At 48.6% G+C, this 15,423-nt stretch overlaps 2 protein-coding genes across 3 annotated transcripts; one reads left to right on the top strand and one right to left on the bottom strand.

Moving 5' to 3' along the window:
- Positions 1-505: 505 nt before the first annotated feature.
- Positions 506-6,648, bottom strand: CDK2 (cyclin-dependent kinase 2). 2 transcript variants are annotated; one of them, XM_005876713.2, is made up of 8 exons: positions 6,291-6,648; positions 5,500-5,577; positions 5,270-5,390; positions 4,592-4,762; positions 3,295-3,396; positions 2,471-2,614; positions 1,964-2,167; positions 506-1,679 (listed from the first exon to the last, which is right to left on the bottom strand). In XM_005876713.2, the coding sequence occupies exons 1-8, from the start codon at positions 6,404-6,406 to the stop codon at positions 1,575-1,577; spliced, it is 1,041 nt and encodes a 346-aa protein (XP_005876775.1). In that variant the 5' UTR covers positions 6,407-6,648; the 3' UTR covers positions 506-1,574. The 2 variants fall into 2 exon arrangements, with proteins under 2 accessions (XP_005876775.1, XP_005876776.1); XM_005876714.2 differs by lacking the exon at positions 2,471-2,614.
- Positions 6,649-7,491: 843 nt separating this feature from the next.
- PMEL (premelanosome protein) lies at positions 7,492-15,370 on the top strand. Its single transcript, XM_005876712.2, has 11 exons — positions 7,492-7,596; positions 9,928-10,038; positions 10,187-10,333; positions 11,038-11,172; positions 11,544-11,705; positions 11,950-12,669; positions 13,613-13,729; positions 13,964-14,048; positions 14,159-14,364; positions 14,464-14,551; positions 15,130-15,370. The coding sequence occupies exons 1-11, from the start codon at positions 7,527-7,529 to the stop codon at positions 15,269-15,271; spliced, it is 1,983 nt and encodes a 660-aa protein (XP_005876774.1). The 5' UTR covers positions 7,492-7,526; the 3' UTR covers positions 15,272-15,370.
- Positions 15,371-15,423: the final 53 nt, after the last annotated feature.

Genomic DNA, 15,423 nt, shown 5'->3' with positions numbered 1-15,423 from the left:
AGTATTATGAATCGTATTATAAAGGTGAATAACGTATATTTAGAAAACTTTGGTGTTCGTGATATGCAACAAAAAGGAAAAATGACGAGCTTACTGGGAAATGCAGTGTCGAGGTGAATTCCGTGGAGCCCACCTGCAATCATATTGCTGCTCTCAAGCCCTTCCTAACACTGAAATTCCAGAACTCAGTATATGTGTCTGTGGTTATATGTGAGTTGGGGGAGAGGGGTGGGGGTGGGGAGGGAAGGGGTAATGGAAGATGCAGGTTTATGGGGAAAATATGAAGGCTTCAGTTTCTCCAGCTGTAAAATAGGGCAATAATTCCCACTTTGCCCACCCTCGGCACTATCCCAATTTCATCATAGAAGTCAAAATGCGGTGGGGTGAGTAGTCCTGCACAGAGAGATGAGGAAAAGTGGGGGTCTGAAACCAATTATCATACATACACATTCATATTCTCTCACACCATTCTTTCAATAAATAAGTACACAAAAGTAAAGGAAGATAAACTATAACACTAGTAATTTTTTTTAATGAATTACAAATAATGTTAATAGCAAGAACACTCAAGGACAAGAGGTAAGAGAAAAGAAAAACAATATTTTTTTAAACATTTGCATTACAAAACCCCAAGGTGCACACGGCAACAAATTCACCCACTCCCACTACAAAACTACTATAACCTGAAATATAAATATAATTATTCATCCTTCTTTTAAAGAAATATTTTATCTCCGTGTTCCCACTCATTCACAGCCCTAAAAAAGTGTCAGTATTCTCAAAATGATGTCTAATCTTTACTTCCACTCCTATGGGGGTGGCCTTCAGAGGAAGATGTGCCCTGCCACCTGAAGAACTAAGAATTTTAAAAGAGGAAAATCCAAATATCTTTCACTTGCCTCATAAGGCCGTGGTGAAGCATAATCCCTGTCCCGGAGCCTCCCAGACATCCCTTGCCTATAGGAGGGACAGGAGGGACAGATAAGGGCACTGGGGGCAATCATTTCTACTGTAGCCCCAACAGGATTGCAGAGGCTGGGAGTCCTGAGACTCTCCGACTGTTAGGGGAGAGCAAACACTGAAACTAGGGTATAAACTGGTTGGATCTATTTTTTAATTTTTCAAAACAGGCCCCTCTCTATGTTTTTGTTTTGCTTGGTTTTCAAAATTCCAATTGTCATCAATTGGCCTAACAAACACAGTGGCAGCAGGAGGTTTGGGGCCTCTGTCATCTCAAACACAGGAAATAATAACTGTGGGGCTTTCAGAGATTGGAATGGCAAATCCTATGTGGGGGGAGAGGAAAGAGTCAGTCTTTTTTTTTTTTATAAACACCAGCTCTCCTTAGCAATGACTAAGGAGGGTTGGTAGAGGCTGACTTAAGTGCATCTAATACTGAAGTTTCCTTTTATTTTTTCCCCTCCAACCCCTTGTATCCCCAGAGTTGGCTGGCTAAGAAGAAAGGTAAGGAGTGTTAAGGCAGCCAGACAAGATAGAGGACACCCATAGCCCAAGGCCAAGCCAGATCAGGCCCCCCACTGGAGGAGAGGGTGAGACCGGGGGCTTGGAGGACATCAGAGTCGAAGATGGGGTACTGGCTTGGTCACATCCTGGAAGAAAGGGTGAGTCAGAGCTGCCTTTGCTGAAATCCGTTTGTTGGGGTCGTAGTGCAGCATTTGCTGGAGGAAAAGATGTATATTGACTTCAGTGATGTGATAGCGGGCTTAGTGGACAGCAAGTATTCCAAGAATTCGGGAAACCAGAATTCATTTTACCCAAGGCAGAGTTCCTATTTCCCTCCTCCCTATATCTGTCCGGTCAGTTGGTATGCCAACAGGAAGACAGAAGCAGGAGTTAGGGAAACACTGAGACTGAATCCAGGGGCTTACCCTTCCTTCCTCCAGGAAAAACCCTGCCCTACGGTAGTCAATGAGAGGAAAGGGAGCCCACCCCCCATTCTCACCGATAATAAGCTCCGTCCATCTTCATCCAGGGGAGGCACAACTTTACTAAAATCTTGCCGGGCCCACTTGGGGAAACTTGGCTTATAATCAGGCATAGAAGTAACTCCTGGCCAAACCACCTCATCTGGGGTCCCCAGAGTCCGAAAGATCCGGAAGAGTTGGTCAATCTCAGAATCTCCAGGGAATAGGGCCCGGCGAGTCACCTGAAAATTGGGAAAGAGGAAAGGCCGAGACCCACATTGGCGTCAGTCAAAACTGCCCCTTGTATAACGGAGGTTCCCGCAGGCAGTGGAAGGTCAGTAGGGCCCCATGACTCCCTCCCCAGGGCCTTTCATGGGGTCAGTCACACAGAGCCTGAGACAATAAAGTCCCTTCATCCGTCTCCTCGCCCCCTCCTTCCTTCCCCCAACCATGGTTTTGCAGATCCCCAAGGCTGGGTGGGTCTGGGAGGGGGTGAATGTCTGGGGTGCCACTGACGTGTAGCAAAGGGATCCCAAGCCACTCACGGGGTGTGGGGTAGACACTGCGGTCATCCCCCCTCCTTGTGATGCAGCCACTTCTAGATAGGAGCACAGCGTGCAGAGACTGTGTCTTCCATTTCTTCTGTGTTCCCCACAGCACTTAGCATGGTGCTGGGTACACACTAGGTGCTTAACAAATATTTTTTGATGAATTGAGAGAGGAATATGGGCAATTGTAAAGTAATGCACTGGGGGATAAATGCACATTTTATATATATATATATATAGGCTAATGGTCTCCAAGCCCCCGGTTACAACCCAGATGAAGGACCATAAAACATATTGATTTGATTTAAAAACTCAGCCCACTCCATTATTGTATTAAATGGGACGACAGTTCACATATTAAGGCTGGGCCTCAGGGATCCTTTAGTCTCAAAAGCCAGAGGTTGGGTGGGGACATGAGCTAAGTTTGCAGTTTAAGTAAAAAATGTGGATAAACTGAACACAGGTGGCTTCACTGCATTCCTCACACCATACAACACGGTCTCCAGGCCAAAGGAAGGAAGCACTAAATGGAACTCATGCTACCAAATATAGGCAGACTAAAGCGAAAGCAGCTACAGAAATTATTTAGCTCAACTTGGGGATCAGAGATGTACAAGGATGCTAAAGCTATTTGAGGCTATCCTAGCATTGTGGTTGACACCAGGAACAACAGTCCTATCCTTTTCCCACCACCCCTGAGTGCTACTCTAGAGAAAGAACCCTGTGATAATAGAAGGGCCATGGATCTGGGCCACGAAACAGTTCTGTTGTTGAATGTGGGGAGGAGTGGGCCGGGGTGGAACTCAGGCATGTATCTGTACCATCTCAGCAAAGATGCAGCCGAGGCTCCAGATGTCCACAGCTGTGGAGTAGTATTTGCAGCCCAGAAGGATTTCAGGTGCTCGGTACCACAGGGTCACCACCTGAGGACAAGAGTAGGAAGGGGAGGGTTGGTATATGGGGCATGGAGATTCCATCTCAGTTCCCCAGCACTACTCTAACTCCTCGCCTCTTACCAAGCAGCTTATTTCCCTCCATCCTTCCCTTCCCTCTGGTTTTCCCTTAGCAAAATGACTACATACATCTTAGCCCAGAATGAGCCTAGCCCTAGCCTGTGACTCTGGGACCATATTTTCTGAACCCCCAATTTGTGACCCGCATGGAAAACTTGAGAGTAGTGGTCATAATTTTAATGGTGTGCCATCCAGCTTGCCTGGCTTAGTACCTATCAAAACCCAGTTAGCGCTGCAGTGTGAACTCTGTGCATACTCTAAGACCTCTTGAGGTGTCAGAAATACTGTCCCTCTAGAGTGGGGGTAGGGAATGTCCAGCTGTGGGCTTTATTTATTTATTTTAAAAAATATATATTTTATTGATTTTTTACAGAGAGGAAGGGAGAGGGATAGAGTTAGAAACATCGATGAGAGAGAAACATCAATCAGCTGCCTCCTGCACACTCCCTACTGGGTATGTGCCCACAACCAAGATACATGCCCTTGACCGGAATCGAACCTGGGACCCTTGAGTCCGCAGGCCGATGCTCTATCCACTGAGCCAAACCGGTCAGGGCCAGCTGTGGGCTCTATAAGGCCCAAGAAATCATTTGGTCTGGCCCTGCCCAAGGCATTAGGAGTGTGTTAAATGTTTGATTAGCAGACTGATTTTTTGTTGTTGTTGTTGTTAATACTCACCTGAGGATATTTTTCCATTGATTTTTAGAAAGAGTGGAAGGGAGGGGGAGAGACAGAAAGAAACATCCATGTGAGAGAGACACATCAATTGGTTGCCTCCTGCACGCACCCCAGTAGGACCAGGGATGGAGCCTGCAACCAAGGTATGTGCCCTTGACTGGAATTGAACCCAGGTCCCTTCAGTCTGAGGGCCGCTGCTCTATCCACTGTGCCAAACTGGCTAGGGCTAGCAGGCTAATTTTTAAGTTGGTAATTTTGTATAGCCCCCGAATGATGTTATAAATATCCAAATGGCCCTTGCCAGAAAAAAGGTCCCCTACCCCTGCTCTAGTGAGAAACTGCTGTCCAAATATTTTTAGTTACTTTTTGAATGTCCTTGTTAACACCTCCCAGGAAGTTCAGAGAAGAAATGCGGAGAGGGACTGACCTCATGGGTGTAAGTACGAACAGGGACTCCAAAGGCTCTGGCTAGTCCAAAGTCTGCTAGTTTGATGGCCCCCTCTGCGTTGATAAGCAGATTCTGAGGTTTGAGGTCTCGGTGCAGGACCCGGTGAGAATGGCAGAAAGCTAGGCCCTGGAGCAGCTGGAACAGATAGCTCTGACAATGGAGAGAGACAGAATTATGTTTCTTTATCACCTCCAAAGCTCTACTACAGCCTTTACTGTATTAGATTGTAAATGTGTGCTGAATAAACATTTGTTGATAGATTGAAAGTAGTTTGGGGAGTAAACAACCCAGCTGTAATGCAGAAAATAGAGACTCACTGGCTATTTCTCCCACCAAACAGGTAAGAGGACTTTTTTGGTGGAATGTACCAAGTGCCCTCAAGTCCCATTTATCTGAGTTTCATCTGACCTTCTACCGGAGCTGTTATGTTGACTCACTAGAGTTTCAACATTGATTCTCCTGCCCAGCCCTAGGGTTAGTAAGCATAATGAGCAGTGAAAGAGCCACAAAAGAAAGGTGTGTGTGTGTGTGTGTGTGTGTGTAGGGAGATGAGGGCTGGGAAACCAATATCACAAATCTTCATTCGGTCTGATTTGCCTGGCCTTCGGTCCCCACAGGACGCGACCATGTCGGGGAGGAGTTGATGAGAAGGATTACCTTGATGAGGGGAAGAGGAATGCCAGTAAGAGCAGAGGCATCCATGAATTTCTTGAGATCTTGGTGCAGAAACTCAAAAACCAGGTAGAGTTTGTTTTCTGTGTGGATGACATCCAGCAGCCTAGGGAAGGGAGGTCCAGGAATGGAGGTGAGAGAGCGAAACCGCCAGACGACACAGAGGACAGAAGGCATCCTCCTTGCTACCAAGCACCTCCCATTTACATACTTACTTGACAATATTTGGGTGGTTAAGCTCCTTAAGCAGAGAGATCTCTCGAATAGCAGTACTGGGTACACCCTCTGTCTCACTTGGAGAGATTGGGAAACAGAGATGGGAATGTGGTTACAAATATTCCTTTTCTCCCAGCCCAGGCATTCTTTTCCCCCTAAGGAGACACCACCCCAGCATCCCCTAGTAAAGTGAGAGGAGAGAAAGTGTGCTGTAGTTCATTCATTCATTCATCCGGGACAGAGAGTGGCTTTTGGACATATGAAGGCCATTATTTCTTTTCCCCCCCAAAGGCAGGTGAGTAAAGCCTGCTGGTATAGAGGGAGAGAAGGTCACAGGGAAAATAGGGAGTAGCAGCACCCAGCCTCCCTAGAGGGGCCAGTGAGGCTCAACTGCCATTCTTTTGAAACAGGGAGAGAATTCTAAGATGAGGGTGGGGCTGGGGCAGCGAGGGGGGCTCTTTATGCAGAAAAGTGCTCTTCACCGGTCCCCACAAAACCCACCTCCACGGGGAGGACTGGACCCCAACTCAGAGGCCTCCTGCCCCTTCCTGTGCCTCCCTGGCTGCACTTTTGGGGGCTTCGCCGGGCTCCGGGGAGCGAGTTTCCCACGGCTGGGACACTACCCTACCGTCTCTGGAGGGGAACCCTCCACCGTCCTCCACCCACTTCTCCACTTCAAACAAGTCCCTCCCCGCGACCTTCCGGTCCCCGACGGCTACCCGCCCGCGGGTGGGGGCGGGGGCCCTGCAGGAGTCCCCGAGGTGGGAGCCCCGGGACGGAGGCCACTCACGTGTCCAGGCGGATTTTCTTAAGCGCCACCACTTCTCCCGTCAGCTTGTTTTTGGCCTTGTACACCACTCCGTACGTGCCCTCTCCGATCTTTTCCACTTTTTGGAAGTTCTCCATGAAGCGCTCGAGCGAGTCGGGTCAGCCGGGCCCTGGGGCGGGGGCCTGGGAACCCTGCAGAAAGCGGACCCCGGTTCTCCGGGGCGGAGGAGGGGGCAGCAGGGCCCGGCACGGCGGCTCCAGGTCCGGATGGAACGCAGGCTTATCTCTCGCTCTTGTCAATTTGTCCAACTTGAAACAATGTTGCCGCCTCCCTCCGGTTCCCCACCGCCGCCGGAGGCCCCGCCTCTCCTTCCCGCGTTTCCCCCGCCCCGCCCCCGGCCCTTCCTATTGGCCAACGTCAGAGCGGGGGGCCGAACCCCGCGCCCCTCGCAGCTAATGAGCCAGCCGGGCGCAAGTTTGGTTCTGAAGAGGCTTCAAGGCAAGTTTCTGCCTCGGTGGGGAGGCCGAACACCTCCTTCCAAACTAACCTGACCTGGGCTCGAATTTCCCACCCGTGTCCTGAGTTTGTAGGGATTTCCGCCGTTTTCACGACCCTTAGGGAAAATATATATCGATCTAAGATTAAATGGGAATTTCCCACCCGTGTCCTGAGTTTGTAGGGATTTCCTGATCTCGCCGTTTTCACGACCCTCAGGGAAAATATATATCGATCTAAGATTAAATGCCACCTGGCCCTGGGGCCTCCTTCGAAAAGTAGGAAGCTGGGATGTGCTCTCTTGAATAATAAATTTAAGTAAATAAATAAAAAAATAAAGAAAAGCAGGAAGCTGGCAATCTCTCGTAAGGGTTTCCTGGGTGTCGGAGGAGTCTGCCTCAGCCTCTCTGCCTACCCTGATACTGTCTCTCTCTCTCTCTGTTTTTGGATGCAGGATCTCTGTTTCAGTCTTTTTGAGGCTCCTGGTTTGACTCGAACAACAGGTTGCTTTAACCTCCCATGATGAATTGTGCATGTCGGGTACGTGTTATGTAGCTGCCCTTCAGCCAATTCTTTCTCAGTCAAGATGAGAATGAACCTGTGTCCAGGGACCAGGATCCCTTGTCAGTTCTCCGGTTCTCTTGCCCCTCCCAGACCTCCCCTGGAGGGAGAGGAGGAAGGACTATGCAAATGAGTACCCCTTTCTTATATAGGGGCTTGTCCCAGCCCCTCGGTGCCTTTGGTTGCTGGAAGAAAGACAGGATGGTTCCTTTAAAATGCCTTCTCCATGTGGCTGTGCTGGGTGCTCTTCTGGCTGTGGGGGCCACAGAAGGTTAGTGTGGGGCGTGTGGATATGAATAAGTGCATTTGGGGTTGCACACCTGCTCTGGTTTTCCCCCTCCTAATGGGAGATACCAGCAACACTTCAGGCTTCTCTCATTCATTTGATTTAGTAAGGATATGCGCACTTGAACTCTGAATCTGGGACTGAATCTGAGAGTAATTCCATCTGCTTGGAAGGGCAAGAAAATGGAGGGTCTTTGTGGCCATAATTCTGAGGCCCCCCTGGGGCAGGGGCTCCAAGGGGGGGCGGGGAAATGAGTGGGAGGCTCTTTTAGGTGATGTCTCGGGCACTTGGGACAAGGTATTTAAAGTGAGGAGTAAGAGAATGTGGTATTGGATAAAAAGAGTAAGGAGGCACCATCAAACCTCTGTAGGGTGGGGATGGGTGAACACAGCCCAGGCTTTTGTCCTGGGCCTGGAAAAGACAGGCAGAGGGGTCTCAGCTGAGCATCACATGAAAGGGCTCTGGAGGATTGGGGCCTCGTGACAGGAGCAGGAGGTGGGGGTGAGGAGTGGTGAGAGGATCTGGAATGTCCCTCGGGGCGCTGAGGAGGGAGGGTTGGGAGTGGGAAAAGAATGGGGCATCTTATGATTCTCTTGCTCTAGTGGTAGGATGCTCGATGAAGATTCCAGCTCCTCCCCCAGCAGAATCAACTAGATTTCCAGTACAAATTACAAATGGAGTGAGGATAGTTTCTGCTATGCTGAAATACATGCATCATATCTCAGTTTCCTCTTTTTTTTTCTTTTAATGTTTTTTATTGATTTTTGAGAGAGAGAAAGGGAGAGGGCTGGAGAGATAGAAACATTTATGTCAGTTGGCCGCCTCCTGCACGCTACCTACTGAGGACTGAACCCAAAACCCAGGCATGTGCCCTGACTGGGAATCAAACCAGTGACCTCTTGCTTCATGGGTTGATGCTCAACCACTGAGCCACACCAGCTGGGCTCTCAGTTTCTTCTTTCTCACAGACTTCAAGAAAATTCTTCTTGATCTGACTTTCCTCATTCATGCTGCTGTTTTAAGTCTTTTTCTCTTACTATGTTCCTTAATGTAGTCTGGAAACATTCTCTTCATTCTTGTCCATCTGAGGCTCTTAAAGGACTGTGCTTACTTTTTGGATCCTGATTTTTTTTTTTTAATATCAAAAGCCATTTTTAGATATTAATGAAATTTTTATGGACTAGGTTTGATAATTTTGTTTCATGTGAAGTAATGCTTATTCAATAAAATATTCATTTTAAAAACAGATACATACTGAATTTGTTGGGTTAAAATAACAAGATGCCTGGGATAAGCTTTTAAAGACTTTAACTAAAAACAAATAGGAGACTTGACTTGGGGTGCTGAACACACAATACAATATACAGATAATGTATTATAGAATTGTATGCCTGAAACTTATATAATTTTATTAACTAATGTCACCCCAATAAATTCAATAAAAAATAAAACAACAAAAACAAACAACAATAATAACGTATAGAAAAAGCAAATGTGACAAATGCGATAGTTGTTGGATCTGGATGAGGGATATAGAGATTCATCATATCTCTTTTTCTCAGACTATTCTCAGTCAGTTGCAATAAATTTGTCTGCTGTGTCCCCAACCCCAACCTCTGCCTACTTCTGATCCATCTTCCTCACTGTTTGCCAGGTATCCTTCTAAAAGACAAATCTGATCATATTAAAAAAGATTCTGAAGGGTGAATTTTGTGTATGTGGATTATAGCTCAATAAAACAAAATCTTCTGAGGTGGCCTTGCCTATAGAGTTAAAGGCCAAACTCCTTCACCGGGCACTCAAAGCCCCCAAGGCGGCCTTTTGGTCTCGTCTTTGCCAGCGTGCATTAACCACACTGCTAGTAGTTCCCTATCATGCCATGTGCTTCCATGCCTCCATGCATGCATCTGCTCATGCTAGGCCTTCTGCCTGGAGTGCTTTATCCCACAGTCCGACTCCTCATTGAAGTCTTTCCTAATCTGCCAGAGTGGAACTACAGAAATCTGTTTAGACTGTCATTCTGTAGTACTTCATGCATGTCTGCTATGGCTTATATTAAATAGTGCCTTGATTTATAGCAATTTACATATATGTCTATTTCCTATACTTTACCTTGAATCCCTTCAGAGCTATGTCTTATTCATTTCTTAAGTCCTTTGTACCTAGCATAGTCCTTTGTACCTGGCACCTAGAGGGCATTCAGTAAATTAAAATGCACTTTGAATGTGAGAATGAGTGGAGTGACGTGGGGCACTATTATCCCCTGAGAAGGGACTGAGTGAGGATCCTAGGGCCCTCATGGCACTTTCCTTTTAGGATCCATAGGCCAAGACTGGCTTGGTGTCTCGAGGCAGCTCAGAACTAAAGCCTGGAACAAGCAGCTGTATCCTGATTGGACAGAAAACCAGGGGCATGACTGCTGGAGAGGTGGGAACTTGGCAGATTCTGGGGAGGCCATGGTGGAAATGGAGTGGGGAGGGAACTGGGCTGAATGTAGTTTGAGAAGAGAAGAAGGGGAAGGGTATATGGGGAGGGGAAGCCAAGGAGTCCCAGCTAATGCAACTGCCTTTTCCAGGTGGCCCAGTGTCCTTGAAGGTCCGTAATGATGGGCCTACGCTGGTTGGGGCAAATGTCTCCTTCTCTATTTCCCTGCACTTCCCTGAAAGCCAAAAGGTGCTGCCAGATGGGCAGGTCATCTGGGCCAATGACACCAGCATCAATGGTGAGTACCTCTTTATCCCAGGCCCTCATTCCTATGTCCCAATTCCCTAGTATGCCTAATGAGCTCAGGGAATGCCCCCTTCCACCTCTACTTAAAAAAAAAACAAATTATATATGTAATGCATATTCATTGTAGAAAAAGTAGAAGACACAAATAAAGCGTGTGTGTGTGGGGCGGCGGGGGGGGATTATAGTCGCCCAAATGGGGTCAGAAGACCCAGTGGACTTAGAAGTTGGATGGATTTGGATTTAAACTTGTTACTAGGATGTGACCCTGGGCAAACACTTGTTTTGTGCTTCCGTTCCCTTATCTGTAGAATGGGGATGATACCTACAATGAAAGGTTGTTGTAAGGACTAAAATGTGATAACATATAAAGAATTCAGCACAAGGCCTGCCCTGGCCTATAGTAAAGGCTCAATAAATGTTAGCTGGTGCTGTTATTTTTACTTTTATCCCATTAGTTAGAGCAAATCTCTCTAAATATATGGCCTTGATATATGGCCTTCCAATCTCTTTCCTGTGTAAGTATATACACATGAATCTAATTGTAGTTTCCATTCTTTCCACTACCACCCTAAATGGATTATACCAAGGGGAATACACTTTGCAGCTAGGGAGTATTCCCAGAGCCCCCTCCGAGAGCCATATTAGGGGTTTGGTGTAATGCCAGGGTTTAAAGGTGACGCTGTGTCTGCCTTTCAGGGAGCCAGGTGTGGGGAGGACAGCCAGTGTATCCGCAGGAACTTGATGACGCCTGCATCTTCCCTGATGGGGAGGCCTGCCCATCAGGCCCTTGGTCTCAGAGGAGAAGATTTGTTTATGTCTGGAAGACCTGGGGTGAGGACTCCCTGCTCTGGCCTGTCACCCACACTTGGATTCACCTCTTCCTACCTGATTCTCTTTCCTTTTGGTCCCATCCTTTAAGCTCTGCAAGTTTCCCTAATCATTTTCCCCCTGGCTCCTGCCTCTTCCATAGCACCTAGCCCCCTCCAACTCTATAATAGTTCTTTCTGGGAGTCCTTCCCCAATTATAGTCCCATTCCATGGAACCACTCTTTAGGACTCCTTCCCTGGCCCCCATATCACCACCTTCCAAATACCATCTAAAATTACCATCCTAAATACAGCTGTCTCTGGTGCTGTCTCTAATCAGTCTTCTTCAACCAGTAACCCTCAGCCCTCCCTGCTTTTCTTTCCAAAACCCTCAGGCCAATACTGGCAAGTTCTAGGGGGCCCGGTGTCTGGGCTGAGCATTGGGACAGACACAACAGTGCTGGGCACAAACACCATGGAAGTAACTGTCTACCACCGCCGGGGGTCTGAGAGCTACATGCCTATTGGTCACGCCAGCTTAGGCTTCATCGTTACTGGTAAGGATTAGGAAGGGGCAAGGCCAATCCTACAGCAAGAGAAGGTGGAGAGGTTTGGCTGGACTAGAAGGGGAAACGGGAAATGTGTATAACCTTAAAGGGGCAGAACCAGGACAACCTGGGCAAAGGAATATGGGGCTCGGAGCCAGTGAAGAGACAGTCATCTTGGGGTTGGAGGGTGTGGCTGTGAAAAGAGAAGCTGTGGCCCAGGTGTGGTTCTTACCTTTTCTGGTTCCAATCCCAGACCAGGTGCCCTTCTCTGTGAGTGTGTCCCAACTGCAGGCCTTGGATGGAGGGAACAAGCACTTCCTGAGAAACCAACCTCTGGTCTTTGCGCTCCAGCTCCATGACCCCAGTGGCTACTTGTCTGGGGCTGACCTTTCTTACACCTGGGACTTTGGAGACAGTACTGGGACCTTGATCTCTCGGGCACTTGTGGTCACTCACACTTACCTAGAGTCGGGCCCAGTCACTGCCCGGGTGGTGCTTCAGGCTGCTATTCCTCTCAGCTCCTGTGGCTCCTCCCCAGTTCCAGGAACCACAAATGGGCTTGTGCCAACTGAAGAGGCCCCTGGCACCACAGCTGGGTTAGTGCCTACAGCGGAAGTTGTAGGTACCACACCTGGTCAGGTGCAAACTGCAGAGTCCTCTGGAACCACAGCTGTGCAGGTGCCAACCACAGAAGTTTTAGGTACTACATCGGTGCAAGTGCCAACTGCGGAAGGCCTAGGTACCACACTTGCAGGGATGCCAACCACAGAAGGCATAGTTACCACACTTGCAGAGATGCCAACCGCAGAGGCTATCGGTACGACCCCTGAAGTGTCAACTGGAGAGCCCTCTGAAACCACAGTTGTACAGGTACCAACCACAGAGTTGGTGGAGACCACAGCGGGAGAGGTACCCACACCTGAGCCTGAGGGTCCAGATGCCAGCCCATTCATGCCTACAGAAGGTATTACAGGTAAGAGGGCCAGTGTGAATGAGGTTTATTGAGGTGGGGCATTTGTAACTAAAGAGCTGAAAGACTTCCCCAGGACCCAGTTGTTACGCAACCCTTTGCCTAGCAATGGAGTCCCCTCAGAGGCCTCACTGGTTTTAAAGCCCTCAAGTCCCTCTTAAGGCCATGGAATAGATGTGTCCAGGAAGTCAGGGCCTTTCCCTAGAGCCTGGGGGAGAGAGCTCGTTGCTTCTCTATCCCTGAGAGCTGTTCTCGGAGGGACAGGCCAGGGAATGACAGACTGTGGTTATTTATAATATTTATATCTCATTTTCTGCTCAAGCGAAAATGCATGGAAATCTTTTCCAGATTCTGACACCATTTCCCACCCCTGGATTCTCTTCCCAAAGCAGATCAGTCTGGAATTACAGCACTGAAAACGGGAGAGTGAGAAAGTGACACTTAGATGAGTTAAACATATGTTGAGTATCTAGCCTAGGGCCTGGCACAGTGTGGGGTATGATAAATACTTGTGATTTTTTTTTTTTAAATATTTTATTGATTTTTTACAGAGAGGAAGGGAGAGGGACAGAGAGTTAGAAACATCGATCAGCTGCCTCCTGCACACACCAAACTGGGGATGGGCCCGCAATTAAGGCACATGCCCCTGACCAGGAATCGAACCCGGGACCCCTCAGTCCGCAGGCCAATGCTCTATCCACTGAGCCAAACCGGTCAGGGCAATACTTGTGATTTTTAAAAACTCTAACTCTACCCCATCTGTGAGACTGTGGGGCAGTATTTCTCTGTCAGGGCCTCACTTTTCTTATCTATACAATGAGATTTCCCAGGTCTTGTCAGATTCCAAGCCTGGATCCAGTAGCTCTGGCTCTTCTAGGAATAAGCCTGCTAGGCTTCTGTTTCCAGGTGAGTCATTTGTCTATTGACTTCTCTCCTCTCCTGCCAGGCTCCCAGAGCCCCCTGCTGGATGATACAGACACCTTAATCCTGGTGAAGAGACAAGCCCCCTTGGATTGCGTTCTGTATCGATACGGTTCCTTTTCCCTCACCATGGACATTGTCCGTGAGTCCTGCCTACTGTGGGGGCTGGCGGAGGGAGGTGCGGGCTGTCTCAGGTTGCCAGTGGAAGCATACTGTGGAAGGAGTTGCTCACATGAGCAAGAATACTTAAATCCCAGAGTTTTCATTTGAAGGCATGGGGATGGGATTAGGGAAGCAGCCTAGGGATTTCCTGTCTGTGGGCCTTTAGGGAATCCTGATAGAGGAATCCCAGGCTTAAAATCTTGCAACTTTGCAGAGGGCATCGAGAGTGCTGAGATCCTGCAGGCTGTGCCATCCAGTGAAGGGGATGCATTTGAGCTGACTGTGTCCTGTCAAGGCGGGTGAGTGTCCCACTGGTGGCCCTGAGAACTCCTGGGTTGACTGTTAACCTACTCTCTGGTATCAAGTGTTCTTTCCCAGACCCCCTGACATAAGATGTCACCTCTCCCAGGCTGCCTGAGGAAGCCTGTATGGACATCTCATCGCCAGGGTGCCAGCCCCCTACCCAGCGGCTGTGTCAGCCTGTGCCACCTAGCCCAGCCTGCCAGCTGGTTCTGTACCAGGTACTAACAGGTGGCTCAGGGACCTACTGCCTCAATGTGTCTTTGGCTGATGCCAACAGCCTGGCAATGGTCAGCACCCAGCTTGTCATGCCTGGTAGGTACTTGGACAAGAGCAGGGATGAAGAAGGGCAGTGGGCAGAGGCTATCTGTCAGGGAGCAGACACTGAAGCAGAGCCTGGGATTCTACTCACAGGTCAAGAAGCAGACCTTGGGCAGGCTCCCCTGTTCGTGGGTATCTTGCTGGTATTGGTGGCTATGGTGCTTGCATCTCTGGTATACAGGTGAGAACCCCACCATCCAGCTCACACTTCCTTATTCCTTATTTCCACCACTCGCTCTTCCTCAAGGGGAAGGATGGTGTCCAGGAAAGAGCCCAAACTTGGAAGTTAAACAAGTGTGGGCTGCATTCTTGCTGGTGGGATCTTCGGGAAGTAGCTTAACCTTTTTGAACTTCTGCAAAGTAGGAAAACTAACACTTATCCAGTGGGCTGTTGTCAGGATTAGAGACAATGTGGATAAAGCACCTGGTTCTGAAGCAAGAATGCAATAAGTGATTATATTGCTGACTATTGTTATTGGCAATATCAAAGGTGGAGGAGGTTGGGTGAACTGAGTTCTCCACCTGCAAAAAGGGCAGATCTCTAGGCCTGGAGTCCTCAAATAGGGAAGCTCGTAGGGAGAGGAGAATGGACAGAGGCTACCACAGAAACAAGAGAGGATGAACACTGTTGGTGAGGAGAAGGTTGGGGAGCAAAGATCGAGGCCAAGTAAACCTGAAATATGGGTGTGTCCTTTGCAGAGGCACAGACAGGCTGCCCTTGGCCATTGCTAACCAGTTTCCTCCTTCTCCCAATATCAGGCGCAGACTTATGAAGCAGGGCTCTGCTGTCTCCCTTCCCCAGCTACCACAGGGTAGCACCCACTGGCTGCGTCTGCCCCGGGTCTTCCACTCTTCCTCCATTGGTGAGAGCAAGCCCCTCCTCAGCGGGCAGCAGGTCTGAGTACTCACATGGGATGCCATGATTTACCCAGGGTGGACAGCAATGCCTATCTTTTCTCTACTCGAAGGCTGCCATTACCTGAAATAAATACTCAGAACCCGATGCTGTTTTTTTCTTGCTTCTTGGGAGAATCTATGTCATTTATAGAGTGA

The sequence above is a fragment of the Myotis brandtii genome, unplaced genomic scaffold, assembly GCF_000412655.1.
Source record: "Myotis brandtii unplaced genomic scaffold, ASM41265v1 scaffold496, whole genome shotgun sequence".
NCBI lineage: Eukaryota > Metazoa > Chordata > Mammalia > Chiroptera > Vespertilionidae > Myotis > Myotis brandtii.
Note: the sequence above shows the minus strand (reverse complement) of the source record. Positions and strands in the feature narration are given on the sequence as shown.